Source organism: Vombatus ursinus, unplaced genomic scaffold (genome assembly GCF_900497805.2).
Source record: "Vombatus ursinus unplaced genomic scaffold, bare-nosed wombat genome assembly UNPS02015255.1, whole genome shotgun sequence".
NCBI classification, from domain to species: domain Eukaryota; kingdom Metazoa; phylum Chordata; class Mammalia; order Diprotodontia; family Vombatidae; genus Vombatus; species Vombatus ursinus.
Window position 1 is genome coordinate 13,609,860 of NW_020955033.1, and position 16,947 is coordinate 13,626,806.

The 16,947-nt window shown below is 35.5% G+C and overlaps 1 protein-coding gene across 1 annotated transcript in view; it reads left to right on the top strand.

The window, feature by feature from the left end:
- The window catches only part of LOC114031932 (beta-1,4-galactosyltransferase 6), an 82,847-nt gene that overhangs the window by 17,322 nt on the left and 48,578 nt on the right, over positions 1-16,947 (top strand). Inside the window, exon 2 of the mRNA XM_027847150.1 lies at positions 3,013-3,129. Within this exon, the coding sequence (XP_027702951.1) occupies positions 3,013-3,129 (117 nt within the window). The remainder of the gene's footprint in view (positions 1-3,012; positions 3,130-16,947) is intronic.

The window sequence follows — 16,947 nt, forward strand, 5'->3', positions numbered from 1 at the left end:
ATTAGGTCCTCCCCACCTTTTTAAAATCTCTTTGGATACAGACCTAGTAGTAGCGGTATTGCTGGATCAAAGGGTATGTGCAGTTCCATAGCCCTTTCGGCATAGTTCCAGATTGCTCTCCAAAATGTTGGATCAGTTAACAACTCTACCAACAGTGCATTAGTGTCCTGATTTTCGTCCATTCCATCCCACATTTATTATTTTCCTTCTCTGTCATATTAGCCAATCTGATAGGTGTGAGGTGGTACCTCAGAGTTGTTTGTAAGTCACTTTTTTATGAAACCTTAGCTTTTTTTTCTCTTTCTTTTTCTTTTCTTTTTTTTTTGCGAGGCAATGGGGTGAAGTGACTTGCCCAGGGTCACATATCTAGTAAGTGTCAAGTGTCTGAGGCCAGATTTGAACTCAGGTCTTCCTGAATCCAGGAATCTATCCACTGTACCATCTATGTTACTTTTTAAAAGTATAATTACAATCAATTCACAGTTTTACCAATAGCATATTAGTATGTCAACATTAATATTTTAGACTTTTGTCATTTTTAAGAGTTTAGGTGTGTGGTGAAACCTCAGCAATCTTAACATTTTATCATTTTATTGTTTAATTTTTGAAGGGCTGTGTGTGTTCAAGTTCATGTTTCTTCTTTCTTCAGAATTCAGAAGGATTTATGAGTTTGGAGTCAGCCACATATTCAACAAACTCAAAATAACTTTGTCACCATGAAAGTTTTATTATCCAGTTCAATAAACACTTATTAAATGCCCATTATGTAGAATGCACTGTGTTAAGCACTGAAGATGAAATTAATAAAGACAGACAATCCTTGCTCTCAAGAAGCTGACAAACTAATGGGAGGGGGGAGAGACAACATATAAAAGGAGGAAGGTAAAGGGGAGGGGGAGATGCCAGAGTTATATGGTGTGGTGACATCTTGTTCCCTGGAGTTGAAATCAGGCAGAGCAGCAGACACAAAGTAGAGAGTTGAGCTGAGCATTGAGTTTCTGTCCTCTATAAAGGAAGGCATTGGGAGGAGTTGGGTACTCCACCCCCCCAGTCCTCCTATCAGAGGAGAGAGGAAGCTGAGGGAGGTGGGGTCAGTCAAGGCTTGAGTTAATAGCCTGGTGGTGAGTTGAGAAGTGATGAGCTTATCCCCGAAGGAACATCTTGTTCCAGAGAGTTGAAACTCTGAAATAGGCAGGGCAGCAGATGCAAAGTGAAGTGAATTTAAAAAAAGTTAGAAGCTAATGCTTGATTTTAGCAGAACAATTGAAATGCTATAAAGATCTTCGAAAACAAAATTGAAACACTACTAGTTTATTTTAGGAATGCAGTTCTTCCATATTCTGTAGGTTGAATGTATTAGGTATGGTATTACTTGTTTCAGCAGAAATTATTTTTAGTTTCACAGAAGAATCTTCTAGCTTTCTTTGTGATTGTTCCTTTTCTTTAGTCTATGGCTTAAAAAAAATCCAAAACCAGAACTGGAAGAAAAATCTGCTGTCTGTAAGCTGGAATGGCCAGGAAATCCTGCATGAATAAATAAAATGTAATTACCGTTCTGGTTTCTAGAAAGGTCGTGGACATGACTGAAGTAAAACTGGATTGAAGTCAAATTCTCTCTTTCCATTTTGAAAGACTGGAAGGCAAATGAAATATATAACTGAGTTTCTTTACTAATCATATTTCATTGCTGCCCATTTGTGTTTAAGAAGACTGTACATAGTTGAAATCTCTTTGCCATTTGGATTTTGAGAAATTCAGTTTAATACATAGAAAGGGGAAGGGCGTAAGAAGGTTGTTGGCAAATTGTTATTTTTGCAGTTCTGTGGAGTAGTGGATAGAGCAGTGGACTTTGAATCAGAAAGGCCTAAGTGAATCCTGCTTTAGATATTTTCTAGTAGTGTGACTCTGGGCAGGTCACTTAACCTTTCTCAACCTCAGATTCCTCATCTGTAAAATGAAAATAATGACACCTGCCTCACAAGATTGTTATAAGGATCAAATAAAATAACATATAAAGTGCTTTGCAAACTGAAAGGAATATATAGGTGTATATATATACACACACACACACATATATAAAATATGTGTGTATACAAATGCTAACTCTCATTAGCTAGCTATTTTATCTTTATTCTTCCAATAATTTCAATCGATCAAAAATAAAGCATTTATTAAGCAACTACTATGTGCTAGGCATTGTTCTTGGTGCTAGGGATACAAAGACAAAAATGAAACAATCTCCACCCTCAATGAGCTTATATTAGGGAAACAGTATGCACACAGAAACATTATGTGCAAAGTAATTTATGGGGTTAGAGGAGTTAGTACTTTGGGGAGCCAGAAAAGACTCATTTAGTAGATGTTACTTCAACTGACCTTTGAAGGAAGCCAGAGCAAACAGAAGATGGGTTTTAATCCTCATTCTTTCAATGGCTGCCTATATCAGCTGTTTTAAGTTATTCAGCTTTTGTGAATCTTGTGCAAATCACTTTAACTTCGCTGCCTTTTAACTCTCTCTTCTGTAAAATGGAGATAGTGACCTGAAAACACTGGGTTAAGTAATTGAATTAATTTTAAAATATTATATAAATTGTAAGAGATTTTTAAAGGACTTAAAGGAAGGAATAATCAAGAATTGAAAAATTTAATTGTGCTACATTGTGCTAGAAAATATTTTCATGCTTTAATTTTAATTAAAAAGTGTTAGAGGGGCAAGTGTGCTTAGAAAGAATGGTGCGGATTGAGTTGTCATGAAGTTGATTGAGGTTGGACTTTTTCCATCCTTCACTGATTGAATCAGAACTCGTTTGTCAGCCTGACACTACCTACTACTACTATGTTTAGACAACAGTAAGTAGGTAGTATGGGGAGCAATTTTTCAATGTTTTATTTTTCTCTGTTCTCTGTTTGTCAAACTAGATAAGTCAGTTTAGGCTGTTGTGCCTAACAGAGAAATTGTTATATTATACTAAATGTTTATGGTATGTTACTTTGTTTTCCTTTTCTTTATAGTAAACACCTATCTCTTTATGGTACAAGCCCGAGGTATAATGTTGAAAGAAAATGTGAAAACAATAGGACAAATCATCAGACTATACACAAATAAAAATGCTACTCTCAATGGTACAGGTAAGAATATTTACTGTTTAAAATGCTTCACTTTACATCAGATTTCTACTTTAGAGTAAGCAGTAGTTGAAATTATTAAGCACTAGCTTTTCCCCCATATGAATACTTGTTCAAGATGAATATATCCTCTTGTAAATTCACCACTGACTTTTTTTTGAAATACCTTTACCTTCCTAAGCTAGGTATTCTGTGTTGTGTGCATTTTAGAATAGATGAAGGTATGCCTTAGTAAAGTGATGATATTAAGCACAAAAGTATTAGTTTTTATGACAAAAATAAAGTAAAAGCATAAAAGCATCATATAGATAAATTTTTAGAGTTTACTCTTTGTTTTAAGGAGGGATTAGCCACATAAAGATAATTCTGTTTGTAATTTTCAAAGGGCTACTGGGCTTCCCTCATGCTTATTCTATGAAAGGATATTAAGTATAAGTTGGAAGCCAGTAACTCCCCTCAATCATTATAATCTATAAAACTAAAAAGTGGAATTTCTGTTGAAAATATATGCAGAGATTAAAAATTGTGTAGTGTGTTGAATAAATGGATAATCTTAAGGATTTGTTGTATATAGACTTGGCAATTGTGGAGGGAAAATTCATAATGCTTTTTGGGATTTTAAATTCTATTTAATATCATTTTCCCCAAAATGTAAGAACATAACCAATCGAATCTTAATGCAAGGTCATATACACGTACACACACGTGTATACACATACAGATACATATATACATATATATCATTATAATTTTCATGGGAGACAGTATGACAAGATAAGAAGAAGTATATCTTACCTCTGTCATATATTTGCTTTGTGACCATGGGTAAGATACTAAACCTTACTGTGCCCTAGGTGACTCTGAGACTCTGAGTGCCATATGAGTTGGTAATTTACACAAAGGAGGGAATACTGGGAATACCCCACCATAGATAAAATCGAAGATCTGAAAACCTTTCTTGTCCTTATATGTATGTAGGTGATATGATATGTTATATAAATTTTTTTTATCATCAACATCATTTTTACGATTTAGTTTGTGATGCCACAAATAAAAAAGAAAGGTTTTTTTTATTCTTCACCTTTATGATTAGCAACACTTTAAATTTCCAAATATTTGCTACATTTTTAATAGTAGAGAGAAAAATTACATTAATTGACTGTGGTTTAAATTTCTGTGACCAGAAGATCATTTTCTCAGTGGCATCTAAAATGTTTTTTTTTTATTTTTAAAGAAATGATGAGTTCAGAATTCTCATTAATGCCTATTAAAGCTTCTTTAATGCCTAGCAAAGGTTAGTTGTTGACCTTGTAAGTACTTTATATATTGTGTTCATTGCTATTCAACAAATAGAAGAGCTTAAAATTCCCAGCTATTCTTGGAAGGAAAGAATCCACATAATTGGGAGGAAAACATCCATTAGACACATTTGGGTTATTATCATATTTATACAGATGAGCACTATTTAGAGAATCTAAGTCTGTTGTATAATTCAGGGCCCAATGAAGACAGGGGCTTATTGGTAAAAGAACAAAAGAGCCTTGTCTAAGTGGGAAGTAATCATCCATGTGTCCTGTAATTCATTTTACTTTGTCAGTGTTACTGATCAGTACTACAGGCCCAGTAAATATTTGTTGAATCAATTTATGAATCAGTAAATGACTATGGATTGTTGACTTGCCTTTGTGAATTTGTTGAGATATTCGAAATTTTATTGAAAGCAAATTTGCTATTTTAGTGTTGCCATTGTATTTCCTTTATTGGGAAGGGGGGTAGAATTTTGATTTTTTTTTTCCACTTAGGTGTCTGGAGCATAGGACTGCTGGTCGGAGGGGAAGTATTTTTTAGTAAATCTTGGTAGAGGGTATTTGTTTAGGTAAATATATTTAGTGGTTTTTCTTTTATGCAACTGTAGGTTTCTCTGACAAATATAGGCTTATATTTAATACCACTTTAGAAAAGAGCTTTTTGTTTTCTCCTTCAGGTAATTTAATAAAGCTTAGAGATAATTAGAAAATTATGGGAGAAACCTTTTCCCAGAATAAAATTCAAGAATAAAATCATCCCTTATTTTGTGGTTTGGTTGGGGTGAAGGTGGAAATAATCGATTTTTGTCTGGAATGGAAAAGGTCTGTTCTAAATCGACAATTAGGTGAGCGAGGAACAGATACACACAGCCTCAACTTTAGCTCAGAGTAACAAACTTGAATCTTTCCTACATAATTTCATTCTTAAATGTGATACTGAGAATATACTGTGGAGTGCTTTTTATTTGTAGCATACATAATTTTTATTTAATAATTTTATTTGAAAAAAACTCAAATCTGTGTTCCATCTGGCAAGCCTAGGTTTTTAAATCCTGCCAAGCAATCAATTATCAGTCTTTCTAACCAGTTTTTCACACTACCTCTCTCCCCTCTGAACTCACTTAAAAACATTACCCCAATAAGAAACAAAGACAAATGTGTAATAGCAAAAAGATAAAATTCCAAGCAATAAATACCCATCTTTATTTTTAAGGCAATTGGGGTTAAGTGACTTGCCCAAGGTCACACAGCTAGTAAATGACAAGTGTTTGGTCTAAGGTTGGATTTGAACTCAGGTCCTCCTAACTTCAGGCTGGTGCTCTCTCCACCTAGCTGCCCCCTCCATCTTTAATCAGGCTGAAAAAAAGTTTAGCATGGCATCTAAACTATTCCTGAGAGGAAATGGCTTGTAGGGAGCTAGTTTGAGAAGGCCTGTTTCTAACTATTGGAAAAATATTCATTTCTATGAAAATAGAATTTGTATGTGCATATACATGTAAACATACTTGAAATCAAAATTATTTCTGAATTCCTAATTACTGAATTTCTAATGTCAAGTGAAAATCTCTTTAGTAATTAAACAATGATTTTTTTTTTTGCCTGGAATCTCCTATTTCTGAAGTATTGTATTGAAGTATAGTATTGTTTGTACTATAACCAATTAAATTCAATAAGCATTTGGTAAGTTCCTACCATGTGCTAGGTACTCTGTTAAGCATTTGGTAATATAGACAAAACTAAAAAGTCCTTGCCTTCAAGAAACTTACATTTTGCTGACCAAAGTTAGATATCCAGAGCTGTAAGGCAAACACTCTCAGTACCTGTTGAATCATGAAAACTATATTTGTTAAGGGACAGTTTCTGCTGTGGGGACTGTTTGAAGTTACACAACTAGAAACTGTTAGTTGCTGGATCTCAATGAACTGTCTCCAAGTCTAGTGTTCTTTCTACTATGCTCTACTGATTTTCTGCAGGGGAAAAACAGAAACCAGAAACAAACAAATTGAGAAATCTCTTTTCTCATCTTTTTTCTCCATTAGGTGATAATGTATGGAGGACAGTAGAATGGAAGGTCTGCAAAATTATTTTTATTCTTGATCATTGTAGCTGTCAAGAGAGGAGGAATAATAAGTTATTGTTTTTTTTCCTTATTGAGTGAAGTGAAATCATGGCTTCATTTCCAGCTGTTGCCGTGTATAGCTTGCTCTGTATATATTTGTTCACATATTGTCTCCTCCATTAGATTGTTAGCTCTTTGAAGGCAAGAACTGTCTTTTGCCACTTTTTGTATCTCCAGCACTTAGGATAGTGTTTGGAGCATGACGTGCTTAATAAATGTCGCTTGATTTTTTTTTTGTTATTTCATCAATTAGATTGTAAGATCCTTGAGGACAAGGACTTCCTTTTGCTAACTCTTTTTGTATTCCCAGCTCTTAGCACAGTGCCTAGTACATAGAAGGCACTTAATAAATGTTTATCGATTGATTGGATCAGTCTCAAATAACCCATCGTATATAACCTTTTAAAAACATCACCTGCCATAAAAGTGGTGATTCTGATAGATATACTCTTACTTACCACACCCCTTTCTTTACCCTCTTGAGACAGTAGTGGTTTTATGAATTTATTATGATGTTGTCTCTCCAGAAGCTTAGGCAGTTAATTGCCTTTGTCTCACTCATTGGTAAGGGAGGCTACTTGACGGGTGGGCTGGCGGTTAAATGAGGAGAGTTTACTAAGCAGTCTTTTAGGGAGAAAATGTAGATAAATGGTGGGGGAAGGGATCTCTTGTAAACAACAGACAGTATAGCATCTTTTCTGCTTTCTCTGGAATAGCATGGGGTTACTATGAGGAGCTGGAATCATTTAAATCTTGAAATAGTTTTTGCAGTTCAGCCCTTGGATGTTATGTAGGTTATAGAATCATAGAATGACATAATTTGCAAGAGGTGTTGGAATTAATAAAATATTAATTAACTAAAAATAAAATATTCTGCTGGTTTAATACTCTCCTATGTGTTTTAGGTTCTCAGAATCATTTTGATATTTTCTTATTTAGATAATCATAGAATGAGACTCCCTTGGACCACTCAAGGGCAACTTGGAACAAGGAGGACAGTTCTCTGGGCACCATTATATGTTCTTGTGCTTTTAAAAACAGCATGGGTTATTCATAGGACTCTAAGGTAGCAGCATCTTGTTTTTCTTTATGGCTTATATGTAACCATGCAATATTAGAGTTGGAAGGATTCTAATTCGTCCCTCTTCTCCTCCCCCCTTATTTTACAGTGAGGAAAACCCTAGGGTTTTAAAGTGACCTACTCAAGGTCACATGGCAAGTTAATGGCTGAACCAAGATTCAAACCCAAGTCTTTTAACCCCTAGACCAGTGCTCTTTGCACTATACCGGGTTTGGAGTCTAGTGAATTTCCCGTATTATTTTTATCTTATTGCCAGTGGATGCTGGGACTCAAAAGGAAAAATGCATTATACTTCTCTGGTAGTCTAATGAATATCTAAACATTCCCATTATACTTAATTCAACCTTAAGGACATATAATTTCATTGGCAGGGGTACTCCCTCTGCAGATGCTGATTATAATTCTCTTGAGAGATGGCCGTGAGGTTCAAAAATAGTATCATCGTCATCACCACCACCACCACTAGCATTTATATATTGCTTTAAGGTTTGTAGAGTGCTTTCCATATATTATCTCATTTGATCCTCACAACATCCTTGTGATGTAGGTGCTATTATTATCCCCATTTTATATATGAAGAAACTGAGGCACAGAGCTTTTAAGTGACTTGCTCAGGGTCACACAGCTAGTAAATGTCTGAAGTAGCAGTCAAACTTGGCTCCTTCTGACTCCAAGTCCAGCTTCCTATCTATTGCACCACTGGATGCGTAGCCAGTAAGTATTGAGACAGAATTTGATCCTTGATTTTTGTTGATTCTGTCTGCTGCTCTTTTCGTTATGTCACCCTGTAATCAGTACATATTTCTTTTTTCTCTTAATTCCAATCCCAAAAAACTTTTATATGCAAGACACTAGGACTAAAAAGATAGATGTGACATAGGTCCTAATCTCAAAGAAATTACAATCTATAGCAATTATTTCCTTCAAAACGTGGAGGAAATGCTAATGGAAATCACTAGGGTGGAAATCACTTTTCTCCAACTAGGTGAAGTTGAGGTGATGGGGGGGAGGGAAGGGTGACCAATAACAAGGACTACAAATGTTTGGTGTGGACTTATAAAAACATTCATTAGGAGAAATAAAACTTAGAATGAGCCAAGACTGCTGGAGACAATGAAGGACAAAAAGGTTTTTTTTTTTGAAAGTAATATTGTGGAAAAGAGGAGAACTGAGAAAGGAGAGAGCCCTTGTGTCATTGGGGCAGAGAGGATATTGATAATGCACAGTGGAGAGAAGGCAAGGCTGCCCAACTCTTAATTTGCTTCAGTTTTCTCTTCTGAGGAAAATAAGCTTAGGATTGTAAAACAGGCCAAAAAAATGGAAATAGGGAGCTGATCATTATGATGAGTAGGGAGAAATTAAGAGAGAATGTAGCTCTTTTTCATGTTACCAGGCTCAGGTGAACTGTATCCTAAAGTATTAAAAGATCTGGTGTTTGTGATTGATCCTCTGCTAGAAATGGAAAATAGGACAAAAGCCACAGGATTGGAGAAGCACAAGTGTTCTCCCTTCTCATCTCTGCCTCTTGGCATCCTTCAATTCCCAGTGAAAATCTCCTCTCCAAGAAACCTTTTCCAATCCATCTTGATGCCACTAACTTTTCCCTATTGTTTATCTTGTTTCTCGTGTATAGTGTTTGTTGGTACATAATTGATTGCATACTGTCTCCCCCATTAGATTGTGAGCTTCTTGAGGGCAGGCACTGCCTTTTGCCTTGCTTTGTATCCCTATGTTATAGCACAATGCCTGGCACATAGTAGGTGCTTAGTAAATGCTTATTTATGAACAGATCCAATTTTCAAGAAAGTTGAGAGTGGAGTTTGTAGGGTATAGGCAATGGACCTGGAAAAATCCTGGAATATATTAGCAAGTGGATGGTTTTGTAGAAGTTTGTTTAGAAAAGGCATCCGTGGTGGTGAAGTATTAGTATGCTATTATCAAGAATAGGTCATGTTAGACTAAACTCATTTCCACTTTTGACAGGGTTCCTAGATTAGGAGCTGATGGGTGTTATAAATCAGTCAATGAGTCAATAAACATTTATTGGCCCCTATTATATGCCACACGCAACACGATATCTAGATTTTTAAAAAAGTTTTGAATTTTTCAACTGTGGCAACTTAACCAATTTATACTAAAATAAACTTTGCTGTTCAGGTAGTAACCCAAATTTCTAGCCAAGCCTCGAGCATTTTGCGTGGACTCTCCTAATTGGCAGAAAGAAGGCTGAGGCAACACTTTGTGATTGAGACAGGGGAGGACATGGTACCTAAAAAGAATGTCTGGAACCTCTCCTGAAAAAAGGATGTCTTTTCTCTCCAAAGCTCTCTCAACTCCTCCCCTCATGAGTCACATAGCATCACATCAATATTCTGTCCACCAATTAATAGAACTTTATGCAAAATGCTACAGGTTGGGCTAGAAACTTGGGTTACATCTATATGCAATAAACGTTAAACATCCACTTATTCACCACCTGTGTTGTGAAAAACATGCTAAGCATGGGGTTACCAACCTAAATACAATACTGGCCTTGCCCTCAAATTGCTTATAATTTAATAGGGCTAATAAAGACTAGAAGAGAAATAACTAAAATACAAAGTAGAATATCTAAAATGTGTTTGATGTTATTTTGGGTTTGAAATCCAAGATATATTCTTTATAGGAAAAAATCTAATTGTAAAATGGACACTAATCTTTTTAATCATTGATAAAATGGTTGCTCATTTATGAGACTTAACACCTAAGTAGAGAAACTAAATTTTTACATCACTGAGTCCTTTCTTACATCTGAGACTAACTTTAAAATGTATATTTCAGTTTATAAAAAACAAATGTGAAATTAGTTGCTTATACATCTCTGTTGAGGAGATAATACATAGTGAAGTGTCAGTGTTCACTCCTAGAATTTCTTGGCAGTTTAGGTGGTAACATATTGTAGGGTTACCCTAGCAGCACTGAAATTTTTAATTATTTTCTTCCAATTTGATGTGTACGAGGTGGTACCATGAAAGTGTTTTAATTTATATTTCTTTGATTATTGTGAAGTTGAAATTTTTCAGGTGATTATTATAAATTTGTGCTTCTTTTGTAAATTATCTTGTGATCATTTATCCATTGGGGAGTAAGGGTTGCCTTCCAAATTTTTTTTTTTTACCATTTCTTTATTTTAGTTGGATGTGAAGTTTGTAACTCATATTTGCCATAAATATTTCCAAGTGTTTATTTTTCTTTTGATTTTATATTTTTGTATAAAAATTTTTATTTTGATTTAATGAGCACATCTATATCGTACCTAATAATTCCTTGTATAGTATTTACTTAAATAGAAAAAGTCAATTTCTCTGAAAAATTGAGATGACTACATTATACTTTGTAGATACTCTCCATTACCCCACATGTCCATTCAGTTGCTAAATCTTATTGAGTCTATTGTAAAAACATTATCTCATGCTACTGCCTTAGTTCAGACCCCCATGACTTCTGGCCTGGAGTATTGCAATAGACTTCTAATTGGGCTCCCAGTCTTGTTTGTCCCTTCATGTAGCTTCCAAAGTGATTTTCCTAAAGTACAGGTCTGTCAACCTATCTCTCCCTCCCCTCTCAATGAACACCAGATGCTCCTTATTACCTCTAGAATCTATAACTCCTGTTTGGCATTTCCATCTCTTCACAGCCTTCCCCCAAAATACCCTGTTAGACTTTTCACTCATCACCCCTCTCATTCACACTGGCTTTCATGTTATTCCTCACATAATGACATTTCATCTTCTGTCTTTCTGCCTTTGCACAACTGATCTCCCCTATGCCTGGAATTTAAATCTTCATCCCTTCTGCCTTTTAGAATCCCTAGTATACTTCAAAGCTCAGCTCAAGTTATCACCTTCTCCATGAGGTCTTTCCTTCTCTCCTCCAGCTGCTGGTGACTTCCTGCACAAACCACCTTGTATTTATTTATTTGTTTTTGCACACAATTAAATGTGAACCTTTTCTCTCCCTGGTAGATTGTGCTAAACTATCCCCAGCCCCTGTCCTTCCTGTCCCCTACCTGCCTCCCACCTGCCTCAGCCTAGCATTTTTGTCTTTACATATGTGATGCTGGCACCAACGTAGGCTCTTAATAAATGTTTGTTGGTTGATTATTCCATTGTCTTTCATTTTAATAGTTCTTTTTTATGATCAAATCTAGCATCAAGCTTAAATTCATTGAGGTATATGGTAGGAGATGTGGGTCCAATTTCACTTTCCTCCATATTGCTAACTAGTTTTCCCAAGCATGTTTGATCAATAATGAATCTTTTGCTGAGTTTTGATTTTTCTGTAAGTTTATCCAACATTGGTCTTTTGTATAAATGTAGTTGGTCTTTTTTCTCATCTTGATCTTGAGTCACCTGACCACTCTCTGTTTTCTTGATCCATCAGCCCCACCTTCTCTTCACCTGCTTCCATATCCTCTTGATCTCATGGTCTGTACCTTTAATAATTCACTAGCACCATCCCAGAATTCTTTATTCCCAGGTATTCTACCATTCCCAACCTATTAATCTTTACATAACAACTTCTGTCATATAATTCTTCCTTACACTCCCTGGAGGTCATTGCTACAGCAAATAATTTCTCATCCATCTTTAAGCTTTCCTATTTCATTGGCTACTCTCATCTGCCTATAAACGTACTTGGTTCTACTTGGTCCTAAAAACACAATCCCTCAAATATTCCTAATGAAAAAACATTCTCTTTCCTCTCCAGTTCCAAACATATATTTTAGGCTTCAATTTTCTCATTACCTTTTTCATCAAACCTCTTTCAATTTGATTTCTGTACCTATCACTCCATTGAAACAAAACTCTCCACAGTCACCAGTGACAACCTAATTGTTAAATCTAATATTCTTAAAATCCTCATCCTCCTTGACTCTTCTACATTTGGTGTAGTTGACCAGCTCCCTCTTTCAGATACTGTCTCGTTCATTTTCTTTAGAGACTAATGGTTTCTCCTGAGGTTCTTCCTACTTCTCTAATCAGTCCCTCAGTAGTGCTGATTCTTCATACTCTGACTCCAGTCTTTAAGGTGAATGTTTCTTTAGCATTCTGTCTTGGGCCTCTTCTTTTCTTTCTCTACACTCTGCCTTTTGCTATTTTCATTTACTGGCTTAATTCTAACCAGCACCTCTATGCAGATACTTTGCAAATCTATGTCTCTAATAGTTTACATGATATCTCCGCTTGGATATTCTTCTAGCACCTCAAATTCAACATGATAAAAAAAAACAAGCCATCTTTCCCTTCTTTTGAACCCTACCATTTCTATTAGTCTACTATTCAACTTTACCTCAACTTTTGCATTAGAAACTTTGATGTTATCTTTTATTCTTATTTTCCCCTTACTTCTCATAGCCATTCACTTAACATGCTTCTGAGGTAGCTTTCAAATAAATTTGCATCTTTCTATTTTCAATGCCATCATTCAATAATAGCCCTTATGGTCGCTTGACTAGATAACCATAATGGGTTCCTAGCAGGAGTACACAAAACACTGGATTTGGTATTAGGGGATGGAGGTTCAGATCCATGCTCTACCATTGAACCAACTGAATGACCTTGATCAAGCCACTGAACCTCTTTGAATTGCAGTTACCTCATCTGTAAAATGAAGCTGTTGAACCAAATGATCTCTTATAGTTCCAAATCATGTAACTTGGGTCTACCCACCTTTGCTGCCTTCTTTCTTCTAGTTCATCTTTCACATAGCTTCCAGACTTCAAAACACTCTATAATCTGACATTACCCTATCTTTGCATCTTTATCTTATAATATTCTCCTCATACTGTTTGCTCTAGCCAAACCTGGCTCTTCACCATGCACCTTACATGTTCTGTTTCTTTCTGCCTGAAATTTTTCATCATGTTCCCTACACCTGGTATGTCCCTTGCCTATCTTTTATCTCCATACAGGTTGAATTTCTGCATGTCCTTTAATGTTCGAATGCCACTTTTTCCAGAAAGCCTCCTTGATTCCCTCGGTCCTCAATGATTTCCTATTCTCCCCTCCCCTCAGTCCTCACTTTGTACCCTTTTAGGCACATATGTTATTTTGTATTATTGTTTTTGTTTGTGCCATACCCTACTTCTAGATGGTAGTATCTTTGAGGCAGGGACCACATTTTAACTGAACTTTGTCTGTCCTGTCCAATGCGTGTTGTTGTTAGTCCTTCATTCTTGAAGAGGACCATGACATCAGGAAGGTGATGCCATGATGTGCAAGTGAATTGGATTTAAGTGAGGGAGGGCTGTGCAAAATCGCCAGCCTTACTTTCTCCTCTGGAGCCATCTGGGCTCAGTGGCAAGGTATGGACTCGGATGACTAGAGATGGCCCCCATGTCTAATGTCTATTCTTCTCTCAGAAGATGCTTAATATTTGTTGAATAGAATTGAATGGAAATTTGGACAGGATCTGATTTTGCTTATTAACTAAAAAAAAGTTATGATGGAATAATTGCTCCAAAAATCTTGATTACCGAACTACTTTCCAGCTACATAAATAGCCACAGTATAGTGAATCTCATTAATTTACCTCCAGGAGGGGGAGCCATTTAAATGTAATACTATAATAATTTAGCAATTTTGGTCTCTTCCTAAAATTAGAAAAATTATATTCAGAACAACCTTTAAGTACAATACTGAATATAATTCCTTGTCCCACTTCCCTGTTGAGCACTTATGCATTAATGTGGATTTTATTTTTAATGAATGTACTCCATTGGATAATTCTGAATTGTTGTTGAGCTCTGAATGAGTTCCCTACTTTCCTTACACCTCTGCAAACAGCTTTGTTGTATAACATGCATTGTTAGAAAATATCAAATATCTGCTTTCATATAAGGATGACACCCACCTGGATTATGTTGGCTCAAGAAGGCAGAATTAGGAACCATGAATGGACAAAGACACCACGTTAGGCTTAAAGTAAGGATAAACTTCCTAACAATTAAAACAATTCCAAAGCAATGGGTTGCCTTACTGGAGGGCTTTAGGGAAAAGCTGGATGACCACTTGTTAAGTATGTTATAGTGGGAGTTCTTTTTTCAAATATGTTTTGGATGAAATGGTCAATTCTGAAGTTATGTGATTCTGTGATTTCATTTTCAGACTGCTTATACAGTATTTAGAATGTTCTCTTAATTAGTATTTATATTTTCATTTATAAATTTATAAAATTTGCCCTAGTCATACTTTTCTGTGAATATGAAGGCTCTCATTCTTAAATATCAAATTTTCATGTGAAATGTATAAGAAAATACTCTTATAACCCACTTTGAATGCCTGTAACTTGTACTTACAAGAGATGAAAGGAGAGAATTCATACTTATATTTCCCAATTAGGGATTGGAGTAGATGAACTTTAAAGACTATTTCACATCTAAATTCTGATTTTTTTCCTATGATGGTTTTAATTTAACCTGTTCAGTGACCCAAGTACATTTTCTTAAGACCATGATTCTATGGCAGTAGAAAGTTGGTTGAGTTGCAAATTTACCAAATAGGCATGTGATAACAGATGTTATTGTGTTTAAAGGGCCTTGAGATTGCTGTACAGATTAATGGTAGGTAGAAACACATGGCTAAGAAAGTAAAAGGAATAAATAAATCTGGTTCAAAATAATTTTTCTTTGTGTTAGCACATACTTTCTTTACAGTTACTAGTAGAAAAAGGGTTATGAAAAGATTCTTAATATATCATCTACAAAAGTGTCAGATATCTAATATAACTCTTACTATAGATGGTATAAGAAGTACTAAGAATATAATAGTTAATTTTACTATTTTATATGTTGGCAGTTTGAAAGATTTTAAAAAATGAGAGTGGGAAATGTGATGTGATAGAAAGAGAATAAGCTTTGTCTCTTAAATAATTTCCTCCTCAAATCTAATTTTATAGTTACATACATAGATCTATTTGTCTCTCTTTCTTTCTATTTGTTTATATATAAAATATATATGTATATGTGCACGTATGTATACATACATACATGTATATGATTTGTTTACTGGATTTGGAGTTAATTGGTATAGGAGAATTCCTGTAAGGAAACAACCTTTACCAATGCTAATTGGCACCTGGTCTAAAATTTATGGTCTTAGATAGGATTGCCTGGTTAAATGAGAGATTAGATGTTTTGCCCAGGAATGCCCTCTTCCCAGAGCCAAAGTGTTTTAGAGGCAGGGCTTGAACCCAGGTGTTGATTCCAATATCACTTCTCTGTTCTCTATAGAGGCTGCTTATTTGATCTTTGTAAGAAGTAATTTTTGTCTTTTGTTTTGATTGAAATGATCAAATCACAGATATGTCAGTGCAAGACTGAAAGAAACTAGCTACTCTTGCATAGAAAGGGACCCTTGTCCAAGTGTGAGGGTTAGGGGTCCCAGAATTGGAATTATGAATGGGGATAGAGAAGAAATTTCTGCAACTAAATAGGTGAGGATAGGTGTATGGAACATTTTCAAAATTTCCTCTGAAAAGTGACAAAAAACAATTTGATTAAACATATAAATAACTTCCCACTGAACAGGAAGAAAGAGGATAAAGAATGGGAGAAGAAAGAGAAAAAGGAGTACAGGGTGGAATGAATTGTAGAACATTTTGAGCGACCACTGGTCATGAAGCCCATACAATTCAGGATTGTACTAATTAATGTGACACATTAGAATGATATATTAAAAAGCTTGAGTTGGTGACAGGAATGGAGAAATACTCCTAAATAGTGGTAGTGATGCTAATTTTAATCCTCAAGGCCTTGTACCCTATAAGGCCACTCAGATAATGTGGTTCTTATTTTCACACTAAGGAGCCTTAGATGACCCTATAGATTGTATGGATGAAGGCTTGTGAGTATAGGAATATTCCATTTTACCTGTATGGGGCAATAGATAGCTTGGCATGATTTGACAGCTAAGTGGAGCCCCTGCTATATTTCCAAACCATTTGTAGAGTTGCTTGTGTCTTCCCAAAGTAAGCGTGGGAACCAAAGGTCCCTTGTTGGCCATAGTTTAGAATACCTAAAACTAAAGTTTAAGTTTATATGACAGGTAAAAAAATATTCTTGTGAAAATGAATGTGTTCCTTTCTAAACCTATGTCTAGGGTTCCCTCTCAGTACCCTTTGTAAAGTCAGTCAGATAACATGTATTGAACATATGGCTTGTATTCAAGAAGACCCGAGTTCAAATCCTGATTCAGAAACTTGAGGCAAGTCACTCAACCTTTTTTAGCATCAATTTCCTTATCAGTAAAATGAGGGGATTGGATTGGTTTTTA